The 19,303-nt window shown below is 48.9% G+C and overlaps 1 protein-coding gene across 1 annotated transcript in view; it reads left to right on the forward strand.

The window, feature by feature from the left end:
* VAV2 (vav guanine nucleotide exchange factor 2) overlaps window positions 1-19,303 on the forward strand; it is a 235,683-nt gene that overhangs the window by 204,273 nt on the left and 12,107 nt on the right. Inside the window, exons 13-20 of the mRNA XM_048512184.1 lie at window positions 2,394-2,495; window positions 4,091-4,179; window positions 8,373-8,389; window positions 10,437-10,452; window positions 12,116-12,243; window positions 14,993-15,067; window positions 15,279-15,331; window positions 18,259-18,375. Coding sequence (XP_048368141.1) covers window positions 2,394-2,495; window positions 4,091-4,179; window positions 8,373-8,389; window positions 10,437-10,452; window positions 12,116-12,243; window positions 14,993-15,067; window positions 15,279-15,331; window positions 18,259-18,375 — 597 coding nt within the window. The remainder of the gene's footprint in view (window positions 1-2,393; window positions 2,496-4,090; window positions 4,180-8,372; window positions 8,390-10,436; window positions 10,453-12,115; window positions 12,244-14,992; window positions 15,068-15,278; window positions 15,332-18,258; window positions 18,376-19,303) is intronic.

The following is a 19,303-nucleotide window of genomic DNA, read 5'->3' on the forward strand; positions in this document are numbered from 1 at the left end:
TCTCAGGACTTTGCGACTCGTTCGCGGCTGGAATCTGGTTTCTGGTGTTGATGCTCCAGTGCTCTTTCCTGCTCTCCTTTCCTAGTCCGAACTTCCTACAAAGAGGACCATCATACACATAGAACTATTTACATGGCTCTGTGTTCAGGTCTCCCCTGGACCTTTAACCTTTTATATGAGCTTTCCCCTCCTCGAAGGAGACAATGGGATGTAGGTGCTTATGAGAACCAGATGGACCGACTCCAGGGACACACAGTCAAAGCACTCCTGACAGGTGGCCATCCAGCCTCTGTTTAAAAACCTCCGAAGAAGGAGACTCCACCACACTCCAAGGCAGTGAATTCCACTGTCGAACAGCCCTGACAGTCAGGAAGTTTTTCCTGATGTTTAGGTGGAATCTCTTTTCCTTCTCCTTGAACCCATTACTCCTGGTCCTAGCCTCCCTCACCAACATGACAGCCCTTCAAATATCTAAAGATGGCTGTCATGCACCTCTTAACCTCTTCACCCAACTAAACATACCCAGCTCCCTAAATCTGTCCTCTGGAGTTATAACTCTGCAACAAAAAAGGCTAAATAATATTTAAAAATGAAAGATGGGAACTAGTACACTATGGTAGGAGTTATTTTTAATGTTATATTGACCTGTCAGCAGTGGTGGGATCCAAAATTTTTAGTAACAGGTTCCCTTGCCAGCCCCCCCTCAGCAAAGGGGGCAGAGGCATACCTAGGCAAACCTGAGCCCTGGGCAAAACCTGAGTTGGATGGGCAGCCACCCCATGGGCAGCCACCCCACCACCACCACCCCCAAAATTTTTTGCACCAGGTCATTTCTAAATCATCATCACATTATAGAAACTACCCCAACTCACAAATCTGAACACAGCAATGGTGAAACACACAGGTTCTTTGATAGAGACTGGTGAGATAAAAGGTACGAAAGGCTGAGAATCAGTGAATTACAGTACCTGGAAGGGATTAACCCAGTTCAGGGAGTTACATTATTAGTCACAATTGCTATATGGAACCTTCATGTTCAAAGGCAGGATGCCTCTCGGGGAGGCGAGGGCGTGGAGGTGGAAAAGCAGACCCAACTAGTAACCCCCTCTCGGCACACACAAATAATTAGTAACCCACTCTTGGGAACTGGTGAGAACCTGCTGGATCCCACCTCTGCCTGTCAGTTACTGATTTTTTTAAAAGGTCACCTGGTGGGAAGAGAGAATGGTGGTTATGGGGTGCTGAGCAAGAGAAACTGCGAGGGATACTGAGGGCAGGTGCTCCATTCCCACTGCACAGAGCTCTGCATTCACAGCAGCAACAAGAGCAACATGGAGAATCTGCACCTGGTGGACGGAGGTTTTGAGGGTCTGGTCCTCTGTGGGTGTCCAGAGAAACCATCTGGGGAACTTAGAGGCTAGCAAAAAAAGAACAATCTTATCTGATCAAAATCTGCATGATTGACACAGAGAGAAAAACATGAAAATTTTTAGGAAATTTTAAATGAACATATATCAAATGTTGAAACAAATATAACAACAGTCCCCAACAACATAGGTGTGTGAACCAATGCAACTTAATGAAGTGAATATGAATTATATGTTTATATGAATTTTAAGATGTTTTATTGATAATTAATAGGACGGAGCCTATGTATTGTATTGCGTATGATCTGCTCCTGTTTAATGTTTTGAATTATGTTGTTCACTGCCCGGAGCCCTTCGGGGATCGGGCGGTATAGAAATCGAAGAGATAGATAGATAGATAGATAGATAGATAGATAGATAGATAGATAGATAGATAGATAGATAGATAGATAGATAGATAGATAGATAGATAGATAGATAGATAGATAGATAGATAGATAGATAGATAGATAGATATCAGCTAATCAAATAACCAAATAAATAAATACATAGAAACATATTTTAAACTTATAAAATGCAGTCAAAAATCCAACAGGTGAGTGTAATCTATAGTTTTGATGTTCAACTCCACTCATAAAACAATCTACTTTTTCTTGAAGCAATTAAATGTTTTTTTTCTTTTACCATGGAGGAGGACTCTTTGTGTCAATCATGCAGGTTTTGATCACGTAGATTGTTCCTTTTCTGCTGGTGTTTTGTTCTGACCTTTTTCCTTTTGGTTGAACTTTTAGAGCACAGGTGTCAAATTCGCAGCCCTCCAGATGTTATGGACTACAGTTCCCATAATCCCCTGCCAGCATGATACTGGCAGGGGATGATGGGAGCTGTAGTCCATAACATCTGGAGGGCCGCGAATTTGACACCTATGTTTTAGAGGCTCACAGTTCCCTTGAGAAGCAGCTGATTACGGCAGTGAGAACAGACGTGACCCGCTTACTTTTCCTTGTGTGTTCCTCTCCCGATCAGGTCCAACATTAAGCCCGAGAAGGCCACTGCGAACAACCACCACTTCCAGATGTTCACATTCGAGAAGACCACCAACTGCAAAGCCTGCAAGATGTTCTTAAGGTGAGGGCGGAGGGGTGTTTTCTGACTGAAGTGGCCGTCTAGGCCTGCTTTTCCAGACAGGGGAAGATATAATATAGATCTTTAAAATGCTGTCTTTGGTTTATAGTTGTTGGCCTTTACTCTGCTGGTGGGATTTCTGTGTTATTTTACACAGCAGTCATGAATGCAGCCTTACGGTAACCCCTGCTACAGAAGTGCTTCTCGGGTGGGCTGAAATTGAACGGGGAAGGGCACAGCGAACATCTTTCCGCTGCCACAACAGTTTCTTTCGTCTCTCCATCGTCAGCTCACCTGCAGCGGAATGCAGAAGGAGCTGGGTGTTAATTCAGGCACAGTTCAGTACTGCCCAGGGCTGCCCTGCTTCTCAAAGTTTGGTTTCTTTGTTTGTTCTGACCAATCACATCTCCTCTTAAAGCACGTTAATGTGTTACAAGGTCTCCTGGCCACCAGCAGCTGCAAGTAGCAAAAAACTTAATTTATCAGCAAAGCAGGGTCATTCTCATGTCCCGTTTCCTAAGAATTCCTAAATCTCCAGGTGACGTAATCTGCTTGGGGCTCCTGTCAGTCATCTTCTCATTGCAAACAACTTGGTTTTGGGCAGGTTTCATTGTATGTACATTGATGTTGTCATGTGCTTGGGACTGGAGGGGGCGGGGGAGGGTGTCACGCATTTAGCTAACTAGACTGGCCATCAGACTGGCACACATAAGAACATAAGAACAAGCCAGCTGGATCAGACAAGAGTCCTTCTAGTCCAGCTCTCTGCTACTTGCAGTGGCCCACCAGGTGCCTTTGGGAGCTCACATGCAGGATGTGAAAGCAAGGGCCTTCTGCTGCTGCTCCCGGGCACCTGGACTGTTAAGGCATTTGCAATCTCAGATCAAAGAGGATCAAGATTGGTAGCCATAGATCGACTTCTCCTCCATAAATCTGTCCAAGCCCCTTTTAAAGCTATCCAGGTTAGTGGCATATTCCAAACACCAATCACATGTTGCGTGAAGAAGCCATGCTCGGTGCACATAGAATGGGAAAGATTTTGTCACTTGTGAGAGCACAGCTTGGGGTGGGGCGGCCAGAACTGAATGACAGTCCCCAGTTACAACAGGAGTGGAAAAGCAGCCTGACTTCTATCCTGTTACTCAGTGCCCTGTTTTTTGAATCAAGTCCTGCAGATACCCCATTCCAGAAAAACTGGAGTTTGTAACCATAATTTTGCTTCCAGCTTGAGCATCACCTGTCGAGAATTCAAGTAGTTCTTCCTCTTGCAGTTGGTTAACATTTGCGATGCCCAACCTTTGCCTGCGGAAGTGGCGGGGGGGGGAGGGGGTTGGTTGGGAGGGGAGGCTCAAGAACAACCTGACCTTTTCCGGCAGCCCCCAGTGCATCAGTGAACATTGTCAGCACTGCGGTGGCAGAGGCGTGGTCCTTCTTTCGTGCTGGAAAGCTTCCTTAGATCGGTCCCGAGACAAGTTCATTTGAGTTCATCGTGGACTGGGCATGGTCTTGGGGCCCAGTTCGTGCAACGAAGGCACCACGTGGAAGTTCGGAGTCGGCCGTGGGTCGCCATTTGCTTCTATCCCCTTTTCTCTCCCCAGAGGGACGTTCTACCAGGGCTACCAGTGCGTGAAGTGCAAAGTTGGTGCTCACAAAGAATGCCTGGAGATTATCCCGCTGTGCAAAATCAGTAAGTCATTTCCAAACAAAAGCCCCCTTGTCGCTCTTCATTGCTCCGTGTTTCGGTGCAGTTATATCAGGGCCCCTTTTATTGAGGAGCCCCACCGCCCTCCCCCCCCCTTTTCCCTCTGGGGTAGGTTTTAAATTGGGGTTGGACGCCTCTATCTGTTTATTTATGTATTACTGTTTCGCTGTTTTTATGAGTTTTAAGTCATTTTATGAGATGGAGCCTATATATTTATATTTTGTACGATTAGCTCCTGTTTGATGCTTAGACAATGTTGTTTACCGCCCGGAGCCCTTCGGGGATCGGGCGGTATATAAATCTAAGAAAGAAAGAAATAAAAAAAATAAAACTGAGAGCATGTAAGGAACTGGGCGGGGGAGGGATTGGAATGGAGCAGGCCCACCCCAAAATCTCACCCTCCAGGACCCTCTTAAACTCTTGGGTTCTGGAGAGAGAGCAGATATCTCCTCCCCATTCCTTCATCCTGTTCCCTTTCACAGACTCTCATCTGCTATCAGTACCCCCTCCTTTCTAAAGGATGCTCAGGATCTTCTTTCCTTTTCCTCGTTTCCCAAGTCTAATTTCCCCCCTGTGTGGCAGGAGGGTCCTCTCGCTAGGCAGAGGCCACAGCTGTGTCTGCGCACGACCTGGTTGCGCTGCTTTCTCACACCACCACACAGTGACCTGCCCCTTGTCTCTGTAATCTAGTGACAACGAGGACCGTGTCAGAGGTGCGTTCTGCTACGTGGAGAGGCAGAGGTAGTGGAGAGGCAGTGTGCAGTGACTGGCAGCATGTTTTGTTGGGTGCGGGCATCCACATCTTGAGTGTTGAGGCAACATTTTTCAAGGATGCATTTTTGAAACGTGGGGCGTCCTACATCCCTTCTCAAATGCAGCTGTTTACCCCAGAGGTCACTTCAGCTGTGGAGCATTCCACGCCCCTGCTTTATTTATCCCAGAGGCAGAGGGGAACCGTCCGAGGTTGCATCCACATGGAACTTTTAATTCTCATATTCTGCTTCACTGCTCAAAATACAACAACATCAGAACAGATTTGAGAACTGTGTTACCAACAGGATTTATGCTCCTTTCTGATAAGTTAAAAATGGCTAAGCTTCTAAATAACTCTAATGTTGAAATCTCTGAAGCTGTTGCTATATTTTTACTCTGTGTACTGCAAGTTGTGCAATAATGATCTTCTTATTGTATCTGGAATTCTGGACACACACCGGTTTTTGTGCCTAATAAAGGTTTTGGATTTGGATTTGGATGGAACTTTTAATCTGGTTTGGCTGTCAAACAAGCCGGGGCAGGGGGAGCATCAACACGACCCTGTCTTTCAGCCAGCCACCTTCCAAGGTTTCCTTTGGAGCAGCAGTGGCGTAGCGGTTAAGAGCAGGTGTACTCTCATCTGGAGAACCGGGGTTGATTTCCTGTCCTGCCACTTGAGCTGTGGAGGTTTATCTGGGGAACTAGATTAGCCTGAACACTCCAACACACACCAGCTGGGTGACCTTGGGCTAGTCACAGCTCTACGGAGCTCTCTCAGCCCCACCCACCTCGCAGGGTGTTTGTTGTTGGGGGGAGAGGAGGAAGGGAAAGGAAATTGTAAGTCCCTTTGAGTCTCCTTACAGGAGAGAAAGGGGGAGCATAAATCCAAACTCCTCCTCCTCCTCCTCCTCCTCTTCCTTTATTTGCTCTGCTGTTTCCTAAACCTTTGTCAAAAGATTCCAGGTTTGCAGCTAAGTATGCTGGACAATGCATCCTTAGCTGACACTGCACGCACTGGTACGATTTTATTGTTTTCATTTCATTTCTTTTCACTTTATATTTAAATCCCGCCCTGTCCCCAAAGGACAAATTGTTGCCATCCCTTGATGCATTCCCCTTCCCCCCAATCCTCTGAAGGACTTGTGGCCTGCCATTAAGAAACAGAAGTGCTTACTATCGCAGAGAGCTGGTGTGGTGTAGTGGTCAATAGCAGCATCCTCTAATCTGGAAAATCAGGTTTGGTTCCCCGCTCCTGCACATGAAGCCTGCTGGGTGACCGTGGGCGAGTCGCAGTTTTCTCAGAATTCTCTCAGCCCGTGTGGAGGCAGCCAATGGCAAACCATCTCTGGATCCCTGCAGCCTTCAAAACCTGCGGGGTTTCTATCAGTCAACTGTGGCTTGAGGGCACTTTCCACAGACACTTGCTGTAATCAGACAGCCCCTGGTGGGTGTGGGGTAAGGGAAGATGAAGAAAAAAAGTTTGGATTGACACCACACCTGTCTGTCCTGTAAGGAGACTCAAGGCAGCTCACAAACTCCTTTCCCTTCCTCTCCCCACAACAGACGCCTTGCGCAGTAAGTGGGGCTGAGAGAGTTCTGAGAGAACCGTGACTGGCCCAAAGTCACCCGGCAGGCTTCACATGGAGGAGCAAGGAATCAAACCCAGGTTCTCAAAGATTAAGAGTCCACTGCTCTTAACCGCTACACCACACTGGCTCTACACCATGCTGGATGGTTGAGGGAAGTGTGGTGAACATCCTCCCATGACCGCCCTGTTGCCACAACTAGGTTTCCGCCGTTTGAATTAAGTGGGGATTAGTGCACACAGGAAAACCCGATAGGACAGTGATGGCGAACCTTTTCGAGACTGAGTGCCCAAATTGCAACCCAGAACCCACTTATTTATCGCAAAGCGCCCACACGGCAATTTAACCTGAATGCTGAGGTTTTAGTTTAGAAAAAATGGTGGGCTCCGAGGCACGCGTTACTCGGGAGTAAGCTTGGTGAAGCAACCATGCAACGCTTCAAATGGGTGAATCACGATCCTAGGAGGGTTTACTCAGAAGCAAGCCCCATTGCCAGCAACCAAGCTTACTTGCAGGTAAAGGATCATGCCCAGGCCAGCCTAGATGTGTGTGTGTGGGGGGGGGGGGTGATTTTCCACCCCCCTCCCACATGATGAACTCTGCGCATGCCCACAGAGAGGGCTCTGAGTGCCACCTCTGGCACCCGTGCCAAAGGTTCGCCACCACTGCAATAGGAATTACTCTGGAGAAGGCTCACAGCGGTAGCTGTCTACTTTCAGATGAAGTTTTGTTTAAGTATAATAACGTGTCCCAAACCAAAAATGATACAGCAGTACCACAAGGTAACTGAAATGCAGTCCCTGATAATACTGATAAAAATCCTGAGTAATACAAAGCCAAGGTCCTGTGTAATACACTGAAAGTCCACTAGGCGGACCAAAACACAAATGTATACTGGTTTCAAACAAGCTTCAGGGCTAGTGGGACGTGAATAGCCCTTCCCCCTTCACAACAAACACCCTGTGAGGTGGGTGGTGCTGAGAGAGCTCCGAGAAGCTGTGACTAGCCCAAGGTCACCCAGCTGGCATGTGTGGGAGTGCCCAGGCATGTGTGGGAGTGCCCAAATGTTTGTGCTTCCAAAATGTACAAAAGTTTGTTTGAATGGCAGTGGTTTGAAGCTGTCAGGGACTTCAGTTTGCTCGGAAAACTCTGGCTGCTTGAAGCTGTCCTGCCCCAGTTTGGAGGCCTCTCAGTTAAATTCAGCACAGATTCTTCTTTTGCTGCCTGCACAATGAAACTTTGGTGCTCATTGACGAGAGGGCAGGTATCAACCCTTTGGAGGTCTGGCTTGACGTTATTAGAGAGCAAATTTTAAAACATGAGTCCCTGCCCCAAGTAACATACAGTCTTGCTTTCAAACAGTGTCGGGGGACCACAAAAGAAAGAGGGGGGGTGAGCTGGAAGCAGACACGGTGGCTGGTCAATCCAGCAGAAGAAGAAGAGTTTGGATTTATATCCCCCCTTTCTCTCCTGCAGGAGACCCAAAGGGGCTTACAATCTCCTTGCCCTTCCCCCCTCACAACAAACACCCTGTGAGGCGGGTGGGGCTGAGAGAGCTCCGAGAAGCTGTGACTAGCCCAAGGTCACCCAGCTGGCGTGTGTGGGAGTGCCCAGGCTAATCTGAATTCCCCAGATAAGCCTCCACAGCTCAGGCGGCAGAGCGGGGAATCAAACCCGGTTCCTCCAGATTAGATACACGAGCTCTGAACCTCCTACGCCACTGCTGCCGAAGGGTGGTCTTCAAGAGTAGTTGGAGCTTGGAGGGAGAATCTCCTATTTCTTGCTTATTTTCTGCTCCACTCATTTATTTCACTCATTTATTCTCTGTTTTGTTTTCAGGTTCTCCGGCAGACCAGGTAAGCTTTTGCCCAGAAGGAAGGACAAGCGGGGCTGGGTGGCAGCTGTGACTTGTCCATGGGTTTCCATGGGAGTGTGTGTGTGTGGGGAGGGGGGGGCTGACCTTTTGCATGAAGGAAGGGGCTGGATCTGTGCTGCTGCTGCTGCTGGCATAAAGTAGCTTCTCCCAGGCGAGGGGCTTTGCCTCCTGAGTCAGCTCCTTGCACCTCAGAAGGGTTCACTGTTAGGAGAACAGAGATGCTGGGATTCAGCCAAATGTTTAGCAAGTGTTCGGACCAGTCTGGGTGCTTTCTCTGACCAGTGCCTGCAGAGTCCTTTACTGCAGAGTTACTTTCCTAGCACATTCATTCATTCATTCATTCATTCATTCATTCATTCATTCATTCATTCATTCATTCATTCATTCATTCATTCATTCATTCATTCATTCAAACGCTGAAGAAAAGATCAAGATGTCCCACTAACCTACAGTAGAAAGGCCCTTCACAGTAAGTATCCAATGGACCATTCATTCATTCATTCATTCATTCATTCATTCATTCATTCATTCATTCATTCATTCATTCATTCATTCATTCATTCATTCATTCATTCATTCATTTCTATCTCGCCCTTCCCAACAGGGCTCAGGGTGGCGAACATCAATATAACCAGATAAAAACAGTACAATAAAACAAGACATAAAAGTCTGGCGTAAGACTGGTCTTACAGGCCCTACAGAACTCACTGATGTCCCGCAGGGCCCTAATCTCGATTGGGAACTCATTCCACCTGGTGGGGGCCAGGGCCGAAACAGCCCTGGGCCTAGTAGTGGCCAGCCGGACCTGTTTTGGGCCAGTGTCAGATCCCCAAAAACTGAAACAAACTTCATGTATAGAACAGAGGTTTATTCAAGATCCAGAGGACAGTTTGGAAAAGCCAAGAATGGCTTTTCTCGCGCAGTAGACAGTAATATTTCACCATCCAACTACTAGGCATCCTGACAACCAGGGACCTGCAGCAAATCCCCCTCCCCCGACGAACAGAGGGGTCTGGAGGGGTATGTAGGTCCAAGACTGCTCACAGCCTTCAATGTCAACACAAGCACCTTGAACCTGATCTGGAACTCGATTGGCAGCCAACGGAGTTGGTATAGGACCAGAGTAATCCGGTCTCCACTGTGCGCTCCCGAAAGGAGTCTGGCTGCCGCATTTTGGACGAGTTTTAGTTTCCAGGTCAGGGCCAAAGGAAGGCCAGCGTACAGCAAGTTATACTAGTCCATTCTAGAGGTGACCATTGCATGGATCACTGTGGCCAAGTCAGAGGTGGAGAGGTACGGAGCCAACTGCCTTGCCTGACACAGATGGTAAAAGGCAGCCCAGGTAGTTTTTGCCACCTGGGCCTTCAATGACAAGGCAGAGTCCAAGGTGACCCCCAAGCTACCAACCGATGAGGCCAGATGTAAAGTCCCCATCAAGCACCGGCAGGCAGAAGTCAGACAGCCTCTCTCTTCGGCCCACCTACAGGACCCCCGTTTTTGCTGGATTTAGCTTCAGCCTTCTTGCTTTGGTAGGGGTGAAATTTGAATGGGTACTTCTTGTCTCACTGCTGACACTCTAAAGAACAGGTTAGGCTAGGAGCTCTAGAAGCCATGGAATTAGTAGCCGTTTTCCTCTTTCCTGATAGATGCACTAGATTTATGGCTGGCATCTTCAGAGGATCCTCTGAAGATGCCAGCCACAGATGGTACAAACGTCAGGAGAATGCTAGAACACAGCCATACAGCCCGGAAACCAATACGATGCAGGCGAAACGTCAGGAGAGAATGCTGCTAGAACACAGCCATACAGCCCGGAAACCACACAGCACCCCAGTGATTCCGGCCGTGAAAGCCTTCGACAATACTCTAAAGAATTATTTGGCTTGGGGTTTTTTTCCTTTTGATTTTGTGTTTGTTTGCTTAGATGCAAGCAAGGGAAGAGTTTGAATTGATGCTGTTATGTTTTGTGTATCAAAATTGAGAGAATCAGAATTAAAATCTCTCTCTCCCTCTCTCTCTCTCGACAGGATTTCGTGAATGTAGGTAAGTTTGTTACTGCCTGGTTCATTGCTCTTATGTTGTTTCAGGATACGCTGCCCAACCTCTCCCCACTCACAGAATAACACTCATATCACTGTGCATTTGCTTAGACAAAATCTGCCAGTTTGCAGTTGAGTTGCTGAATGCAGAGGGTGACCACGGAGGGCTCAGGCGAAGAAAGTGCAGGAAAACTGTCGTGGGGACGTTCCATTTTTGCTTCCTGTGGATGTCTGTTAATTCATAGCAGCAGCAACGCTTAACACAAGAATCGTCTCTGTGTCGAAGCGGGTATAAACCCGGACACAGATATTTCCCTATGAGAGTTTTCTCGTGAAAAAGTCACGTGGGAAAAATGCAGATGACGCTCAAGAGCTGCCCTTGTGTGTACACGTGGAATGTGTGAGCCCAGGCAAGAGATGGTTGTGGCCCTTTTCCGGCATGTGGCTTTCAGGCCTCCTGTTCCTTAGTGTTGGGGGCCACGCCTTGCCTCCTTCCTTCCTCCCCCCCCCTCCCCGTGTCTGCACTCTGACTGCCAGAGGCAAGCGGAAATAACACGTTTGTATTGTTTATCCGGCGTCAACTGCATTGTGAAGCATCTTGGAAGCTTCCTTGTGGCAGGCCTCGAGGATACAGTGACTCCTCCATCAGTAGACGCCACAGCTTCATGCTGCAAGTGAATTAGAGTTAATTGAACTCTGTAAGAAAATGCACTGAGTGGTTATTTCTTTATCTGCCAGCAGAGGGAGGCCTCATTTTGCCTAATGCTGCCGTTAGAGTATCCCCTACCCTTGTCAGGAGGAGCCCTAACAGGACAGGCGTATTGGGGGGCAGGGTCCTTGCATAGATAATACTAGCAGGCCCGGCCACGCGTTGCTGTGGCTGAGTCTGGTGAAGTGGAAAAGAAAGAAAAGGGGAAGCGAACGGTTCGAACATGTGTCATTGCACAATGCTTGCAAGGGAGGGGAGGGGCAAGGGGCTCCTTGCTCCCCTCCCTCTCTCCTGTTCCCTTGCATGGCAACCTGGCCGGTCCCTCCCTAATGTTCCCCTTCCTCTGCTAGGGTGGGTGGGCCATGTGCAGATGGCTGGTCCTGTCCCTTTCACTCCCTTCCCTTTTAGGCGAATTATCTAGTGTAAAACACACTGGGAGGCATGAGCTATGTTGTGTTCAAATTTCAGAGTGTTTGGTCCAGCAAACCCCCAGACCCTCCCTCACCTTCCCCTTCCTCCGCTAGGGTGGGTGGGCCATGTCCAGATGGCCCGCCCCATCCCTTTCACTCCATAAGGCAGCGGTTTTCAAGGAAGGCAGGGTTGATTCCCTTGTATTAGAGGGTGTTGCTTTGACGGCCAGCAGATGGCGCTGTTGCGGAACAGAACTATGGTTCCAACTGTCACAGGTGTGGCATGTACACAATAACTGGCACAGTTGTGACATGTACACAACAGGAAGTGTGGAAACAGTATGGAAACCTGGCCGCACGCGAATGCAACATTGTGTGAAAATGTCAAAGCAATCGGTCCAGTAGTTTGGGAGATTACCTGTCAGCAGAAAAACGCACTGATAGATTTTTATAGATATAAGAAGATAGCATCAGCTGGCCGTCTTGCATCAGCTTTCAAACAGCTTATTTCTTGTCTCTAAAGCTGCCGATTTCCCACTTTGCTCTAGGTCCCAAAATGGTGGCAGTTCAGAATTACCACGGCAACCCAGCTCCTCCCGGGAAACCGGTGCTAACATTTCAGACCGGAGAAGTGATTGAGCTGCTGCGGGGGGACCCGGAGTCCCAGTGGTGGGAGGTGAGCGTCTGTTTCTGACCTGTCAATTGTACTGTGTCCAAAATAATTCACAAGGTGCATGACTAAATCATCCTGGAATATTTATGGATGTAACAGAGCAGCAGTTTAGATTCTAAACCTTGAGTGGCAAAAAAAGTTTTTAAAGGCCAGAGCATGGCAGGTACTCTCCTCCAGGCTGGGGGGGCTCCACCCTTGTGTCCTTCTCTGGAGTGGGCAAAGCACACCCATCTGGGACCTCCTTCCCCCACCCATGGAAGTGCAAGTGAGCCCTTCCTTATATCGACTTGTGTGGAGAGGAAAAAATGAGGCTCAGGGGAAAGGCCCTGCCTGCAACTCTGAACATGAGTCAGCAGTGTGATGCGGCGGCCAAAAAAGCCAAGGTGATTCTGGGTTGTGACAATAGGAGTATAGTTCCAGCAGGTTCTCACCAGTTCCCGAGAGTGGGTTACTAATTATTTGTGTGTGCCGAGAGGGGTTTACTAATTGGGTCTGCTTTTCCGTTAGAAATTCCATTAGGTCCAAAAACCATCAAGTCCTGTTGTTTCCTATGTGGCTGGTTAGCGAAGGTAGAAAACGGGATCATTCTCCCCGTTGGGCTGTTTTAAAAACATGTTTTAGTAATATGGTAAAGTTCCTTGTTTAAGGAAAGTATCCTTCTTTTGATTTCTAGAAACAAAATTAAGTATTTGAAAGTATTAAGTATTTGACAGGCAGTCAATTAGAGAAGTAGTTGTTTCTGTTGGCAGCAGACGATAGGACTTGCTATAATGAGTTTACATTATGGACAGAAAGATACCAGCTGGAAATTAGGAACTTTTTTTACAGTAAGAGAAATTATTAATACCCCGCCCCCGGACTGCCCGGCCACACCCTCAGCCCCATTGGCGCTTCGTCACTGTTTGAATCCCACCACCATGGGAACCTGTTACTAAAATTTTTGGATCCCACCACTGAGTATAGTGTCTAGATCGAGGGATGTAATTGTACCTCTCTATTCTGCATTGGTTAGACCTCACCTGGAATATTGTGTGCAGTTCTGGGCACCACACTTCAGGAGGGATATAGACAAGCTGGAACGGGTCCAGAGGAGGGCAACCAAAATGGTAAAAGGTGTGGAATTCATGCCATACAAGGAGGAGAGACTTAGGGAGCTGGGGATGTTTAGGTTGGTGAAGAGAAGGTTAAGAGGTGACATGATAGCCCTGTTTAGATATTTGAAGGGATGTCGTGATGGTGAGGAAGCAAGCTTGTTTTCTGCTGCGCCAGAGACTAGGACCAGGAGTGATGGGTTCAAGGTGAAGGAAAAGAGATTCCACCTAAACATCAGGAAAAAATTCCTGCCAGTAAGGGCTGTTCGAGAGTGGAATGCACTACCTTGGAGTGTGGTGGCGAACCTTTGGCAGGTTTTTAAACAGAGGCTGGATGATCATATGTCAGGAGTGCTTTGATTGGGTGTTCCTGCATGGAAGGAGATTGGACTTGATGGCCCTTGGTCTCTCTTCCAACTCTATGATTCTAAGATTCTTACTCCTTCTTGCCCTAGTTCAGTGGTGGCGAACCTATGGCACGGGTGCCAGAGGTGGCACTCAGAGCCCTTTCTGTGGGCACACGCAAACAGAGTCGCCCCTACCCCCCACACATTTAGGCTGGGCTCAATTATTAGCATTAAACCTAAGACCTAGTTTTGGGGAAACCGTGTAGGTAACCCTGTTAAGTGCTGTTAAACCCCACTGATTTTCATGCGAAGAACTAAAACACGATCTGGGAGTAATCTTGGTTGCTGGCAATGGGGCTTGTTCTGAGTAAACCCTCCTAGGGTTGTGATTCACCCGTTGGAAGAGTTGCACGGTTGCTTCAAAGCAAAGCCACCGACTACCACCAAGCTTACTCCCGAGTAATGCGCGCCTCTGAGCCAACCGTTTTTTCTAAACTAAAACCTCAGTATTCAGGTTAAGTTGCCATGTTGGCACTTTGTGATAAATAAGTGGGTTTTGGGTCGCAGTTTGGGCACTTGGTCTCAAAAAGGTTCGCCATCACTGCCCTAGTTCAGTGGTGGCGAACCTATGGCACGGGTGCCAGAGGTGGCACTCAGAGCCCTCTCTGTCGGCATGCACAAACAGAGTCCCCCCCCCCCACATCTAAGCTGGCCTGGGCCGCTGGCCTCGATTATTAGAATTAAACCCAAGACCTAATTTTGAGGAGACAGTGTAGGTAACCCTGTTAAGCGCTGTTAAACCCCACTGATTTTCATGCAAAGAACTAAAGCGCGATCCTTTACCTGGGAGTAACCGTTGGAAGAGTTGCACGGTTGCTTCAAAGCAAAGCCACCGACTACCATCAAGCTTACTCCCGAGTAACGCAGGCCTCGTAGCTAACTGTTTTTCCTAAACTAAAACCTCAGTATTCAGGTTAAATTGTCGTTTGGCACTTTGCAATCAATAAATGGGTTTTGGGTTGCAATTTGGGCACTCAGTCTCAAAAAGGTTCGCCATCACTGCCCTAGTTGGTGTCAGCAGCAGCTGCTGCCTCTCTGTGGGGGGAGAACTTCCAAGATGGTGCCGTCTTCCTAGAATCTAGGACCTAGATGGACTTTGGTAGCATAAAGCTACCTTGGGTGGCAGTTGATGATGGAGAAGGAGATGGAATTCCTCCCACCACTGCCTCCAAACCAGGCCGAGGCCGGCCTTCATCCTGCTTTGTGGTTCGACCAGAGTCCCGGCACTGTTGCCTTTCTTGTCTTTCTCTCCAGGGGAGACTAGTCCTGTCAAAGAAGTCCGGCTATTTTCCCAGCACGTCAGTGAAACCCTGCCCAGTGGACGCGAGGGTAAGCAGACCCCGAAGGCACAGCCTCTGGGATGCCCCATAACTGGACACCCTTTCCCCTCCCCCTCCCTCTTTCTCCTCCAGAGCCGGTGTGTTCGATTCTTCTTTGCGGCTTTCAGACCTCTTTGAGAGGGAAGCCGCTCAGAGGGCGTCTGCTGCCGCCAATTCTGGGCCAAAGTAACTTTCTCTCTCTCTCCGTTCTTCCCGGTCAGCCTCCCAACAGCCGGCCTCCCTCGCAAGAGATTGACTACTCGGCGTACCCGTGGTGAGTTGTGCTGGTGAAATCCAACATGCTTTCCTGGTCCAGGGGTAGAAAAATCCACAAGGTTCACTGTTTAATTGGGTGACATTTGCACAGCACCAGCCATGCCATAGGTGTCAAACTCGTGGCTCTCCAGATGTTATGGACTACAGTTCCCATCATCCCCTGCCAATATCATGCTGGCAGGGGATGATGGGAACTGTAGTCCATAACATCTGGAGGGCCGCGAGTTTGACACCTGTGCGCTATGCAGTCAGAGATGCCTGCGTCTGCCCTCCCATTGTAATTCTGAGGTACGGATGTTGCGGACTCTGAAGGATTGGGGCCTTAAAGGGAGAGGCGGGCAGGCAGGGCGCCCGTTCTGTGCTTCAAATCTTGCTGGGAGACTTCTGGGGGAGTAGCAAGGAAGTTGTAAAAATCAGCTACGGGGCCTGGCCATTGGGAAGGAGGTTGGATCAGCGAGGAAGAAAACCTGGCCATCTTGCTTCGAAGTCTTTGGAGCAGAGCAAAGACCATCATCAAACACACACACACCCCATTCAGAGGGATGGAGGAGAGAAAACAGAAGGGCAACGAGGATGATTGAAGGATTGGGGCACCTTCCTTATGAGGAGAGGCTGCAGCGTTGGGGACTCTTTAGTTTGGAGAGGAGACGTCTGAGGGGGGATATGATTGAAGTCTATACAATTATGCATGGGGTAGAAAATGTTGACAGAGAGAAATTTTTCTCTCTTTCTCACAATACTAGAACCAGGGGGCATACATTGAAAATGCTGGGGGGGGAGAATTAGGACTAGTAAAAGGAAACACTTCTTCACACAACGTGTTATTGGTGTTTGGAATATGCTGCCACGGGAGGTGGTGATGGCCACTCACCTGGATAGCTTGAAAAGGGGCTTGGACAGATTTATGGAGGAGAAGTCGATTTATGGCTACCCATCTTGATCATCCTTGATCTGAGATTGCAAATGCCTTAACAGACCAGGTGATCGGGAGCAGCAGCAGCAGAAGGCCCTTGCTTTCACCTCCTGCAGGTGAGCTCCCAAAGGCACCTGGTGGGCCACGGCGAGTAGTAGAGTGCTGGACTAGATGGACTCTGGTCTGATCCAGCAGGCTTGTTCTTATGTTCTTATGTGCCTCAACACCTCTGTAATGTCTGCTTCTAAGCTGACAGGAATGTTGGGGGTTTTTGAGCCTCTCTTGGCCAGTGAGCCCTGCAGCTCCTCCCAGCCCCTCTCGGGACGTTGATGAAAGGAAGAGGTGGGAGGCCAGCGAGTGACAAGGTTGGCATTAAGTTTCCATGGGGCAGAGGGAGGCTCGCAATGACTTGGGGGTTTCAAGTTTGGTGGAACTGACTTCCACCTCATTTCTACAATTCTTTGCCATCACAAGAGACGACTCGGAGCCCAGAGGGGGTCTCGTGAGAGGAGGAGGGAAAGAAGTCGGTGGTCCAGACCCCACAAAAAAGATAGTTCTTGAAACAGCATGTAAAACGGGTGATCAGAATCAGCCCTGGGGGCCATTTGTTGGCCAGATCCAGCCCTGGGGGCCGCCCATCAGACCAAAATCAGGAAAACTTGCCAAAAAACAGGTTTCTGTAAGAATTCAGACAACACACACTTCAGTGTGGCATCTTTCTGTGCCTAACTACATAAGTTTGGCTCAGGGGGTCCAAAGCTATGGACTACCAAAAGGGGTGCCCCCATCCCCCATTGTTTCCAATGGGAGCTAATAGGAGATGGGGGCTACACCTTTGAGGGTCCATAACTTTGGACCCCCTGAACCAAGCTTTACCAAACCTGGGTGGTATCATCAGGAGAGTCTCCTAAAGATACCCTGAAAGTTTGGTGCTTCTAGCTTAACAATTGCACTCCTGACAGCAGGCACCCCCTCAAATTTCCCCAGATTCTCCTTTCAAATCCACCCCCATCGGCATGGATTTAAAGGGAGAATCTGAGGTCCTTAGTTTTGAAGAGGAAGAGTTTGGATTTATATCCCCCTTTCTCTCCTGTAGGAGACTCAAAGAGGCTTACAATCTCCTTGCCCTTGCTCCCTCACAGCAAACACCCTGTGAGGTGGGTGGGGCGGAGAGAGCTCCGAAGAACTGGCACTAGCCCAAGGTCACCCAGCTGGCATGACTTGGAGTGCACAAGCTAATCTAGTTCACCAGATAAGCCTCCTCAGCTCAAGTGGCAGAGACGGGAATCAAACCCGGTTCTCCAGATTAGAGTGCACCTGCTCTTAAACTCCACGCCACTGCTGCTCCTCCTGAGCTTGGTGTTTAACTTGTCAAAACTCTGTGTGTGCCTGATGGTCCTGGGGATCGCAGCATGGCGGGGGGGGGGGGGCGATTTTAAGTCACGCCTCCTCACGCCACTTTCAAGAGCCAAAACTGCAGTGTTTGTTTGTTTGTTTATTGTTTCATTGTCTATACTTCCCTATTCCCAGTGTTTGTTCATGGAGCCTTTTTGCCTGAGGACAGAAACAGATATGAACACTCAAGGTTGCCCACCTACTGGTCTGTAGGAGAGTGGGAAATGCTCCTCTAGACCAGGGGTCTGCAACCTGCGGCTCTCCAGATGTTCATGGACCACAAATCCCATGCTGGCAAGGGCTGATGGGAATTGTATTCCATGAACATCTGGAGAGCCGCAGTCACTCTCCTAGTGACTGTTCCAGATCTGATAGTTGCTCCACCAAGGCTGGGATGGCCTCTTCTGACTGGCATCTGCCTTCTGCCCTGGCTGTTGGCTTTGTTCAATGGGGTTGGGCATGCATAGATGTCCTGAGACTGGCATCGGCTCTCCTGTGCCCCGGGCCAAGGGAAGCCTTTCCTCCCTCTGCTATCAGGGATCCTTCAGCCACAGTTGCCTGTCCTTTGCCTCTGAGCCAGGGGACGGGCGAGTGAAGGGCGGACCTCTTTGCCTTAGGTTTGCAGGCAATATGGAGAGGCAGCAGACGGACAACCTCCTGAAGTTGCATGTCAGCGGGACGTACTTGATCCGGGAGAGGCCGGCGGAGGCCGAACGCTTTGCCATCAGTATTAAGTAAGTGGCCGCTTGTGACTTGCAGGAGGCCTCCCGGGGGCCCCCACCAACCCCAGGACAGGAGTGCCCCCTCCCTGCAGACACTCTCTTTGGAAAGGTTGGGCCCAGCCCACATCTTCCTGGGGCTGGCGGAAAGTTGCAGCTGACTCACTGCCACCCCCTCCACAAGAGACTCTCAGGGCCTTCCTTTGCATCGTCTTTGCTGGACTCCCACCCAAGTCCGAAATGCACTTCTGAGATCTGACAAGATCGCCCTGGCCTGGACCCACCGGGTCAGGGGTTGCTTTCAGCCTGAACTCAGAACAGGCTCGGGTTGAATGGACGGCCCAGGATGCACAGTTCAGTCCGAGGGGGCGTGCCTTTTAGGTGGTGGCTCCCTAGCAGAGGGGCTTGCACAAGGAAGAAGCCACAGGCAGCTGCTGTTGGCAATCCATTCCAGAGCAAAATTTAGTGCTCCTTCCAAGTCCGTTCTGTGTGCACGCAGAGGCAAGGGGGTGCTCCCAAAGAGACCCAGGTGCAGTTACAGTACAGTACAGTAAACCTTTATTAGGCATAAATAATTCTACTTACAGTATGTTCGTTTCATAAACAACAATACAACGAGGCATCCAATACAATAAGTTAGGATAAATTATACACAAACTTTCTGGAGACCCATTGTGATATCCATATGTTAATCAAAGCCGATTTGAACAACTTCTCATGAGCCTCAGACATTAAATCAATGTAATTTGGATTATTTGAGACATCGAGGGACACATTTTAGTCCCGTCTTTGAGATATTACTTCCGCTAGATATGTAGCGACCCTAAAGGTTATCTCAGAAGATGCATCACTAAGTAAATACTTCACTACATAAGCCGAAGGCAAATTTGTTTTATCTTTGATAATCGGGGTTATATAGTGACTACGTAATGCAGAGTGTAGC

The sequence above is a fragment of the Sphaerodactylus townsendi genome, linkage group LG12 (genome assembly GCF_021028975.2).
Source record: "Sphaerodactylus townsendi isolate TG3544 linkage group LG12, MPM_Stown_v2.3, whole genome shotgun sequence".
NCBI lineage: Eukaryota > Metazoa > Chordata > Lepidosauria > Squamata > Sphaerodactylidae > Sphaerodactylus > Sphaerodactylus townsendi.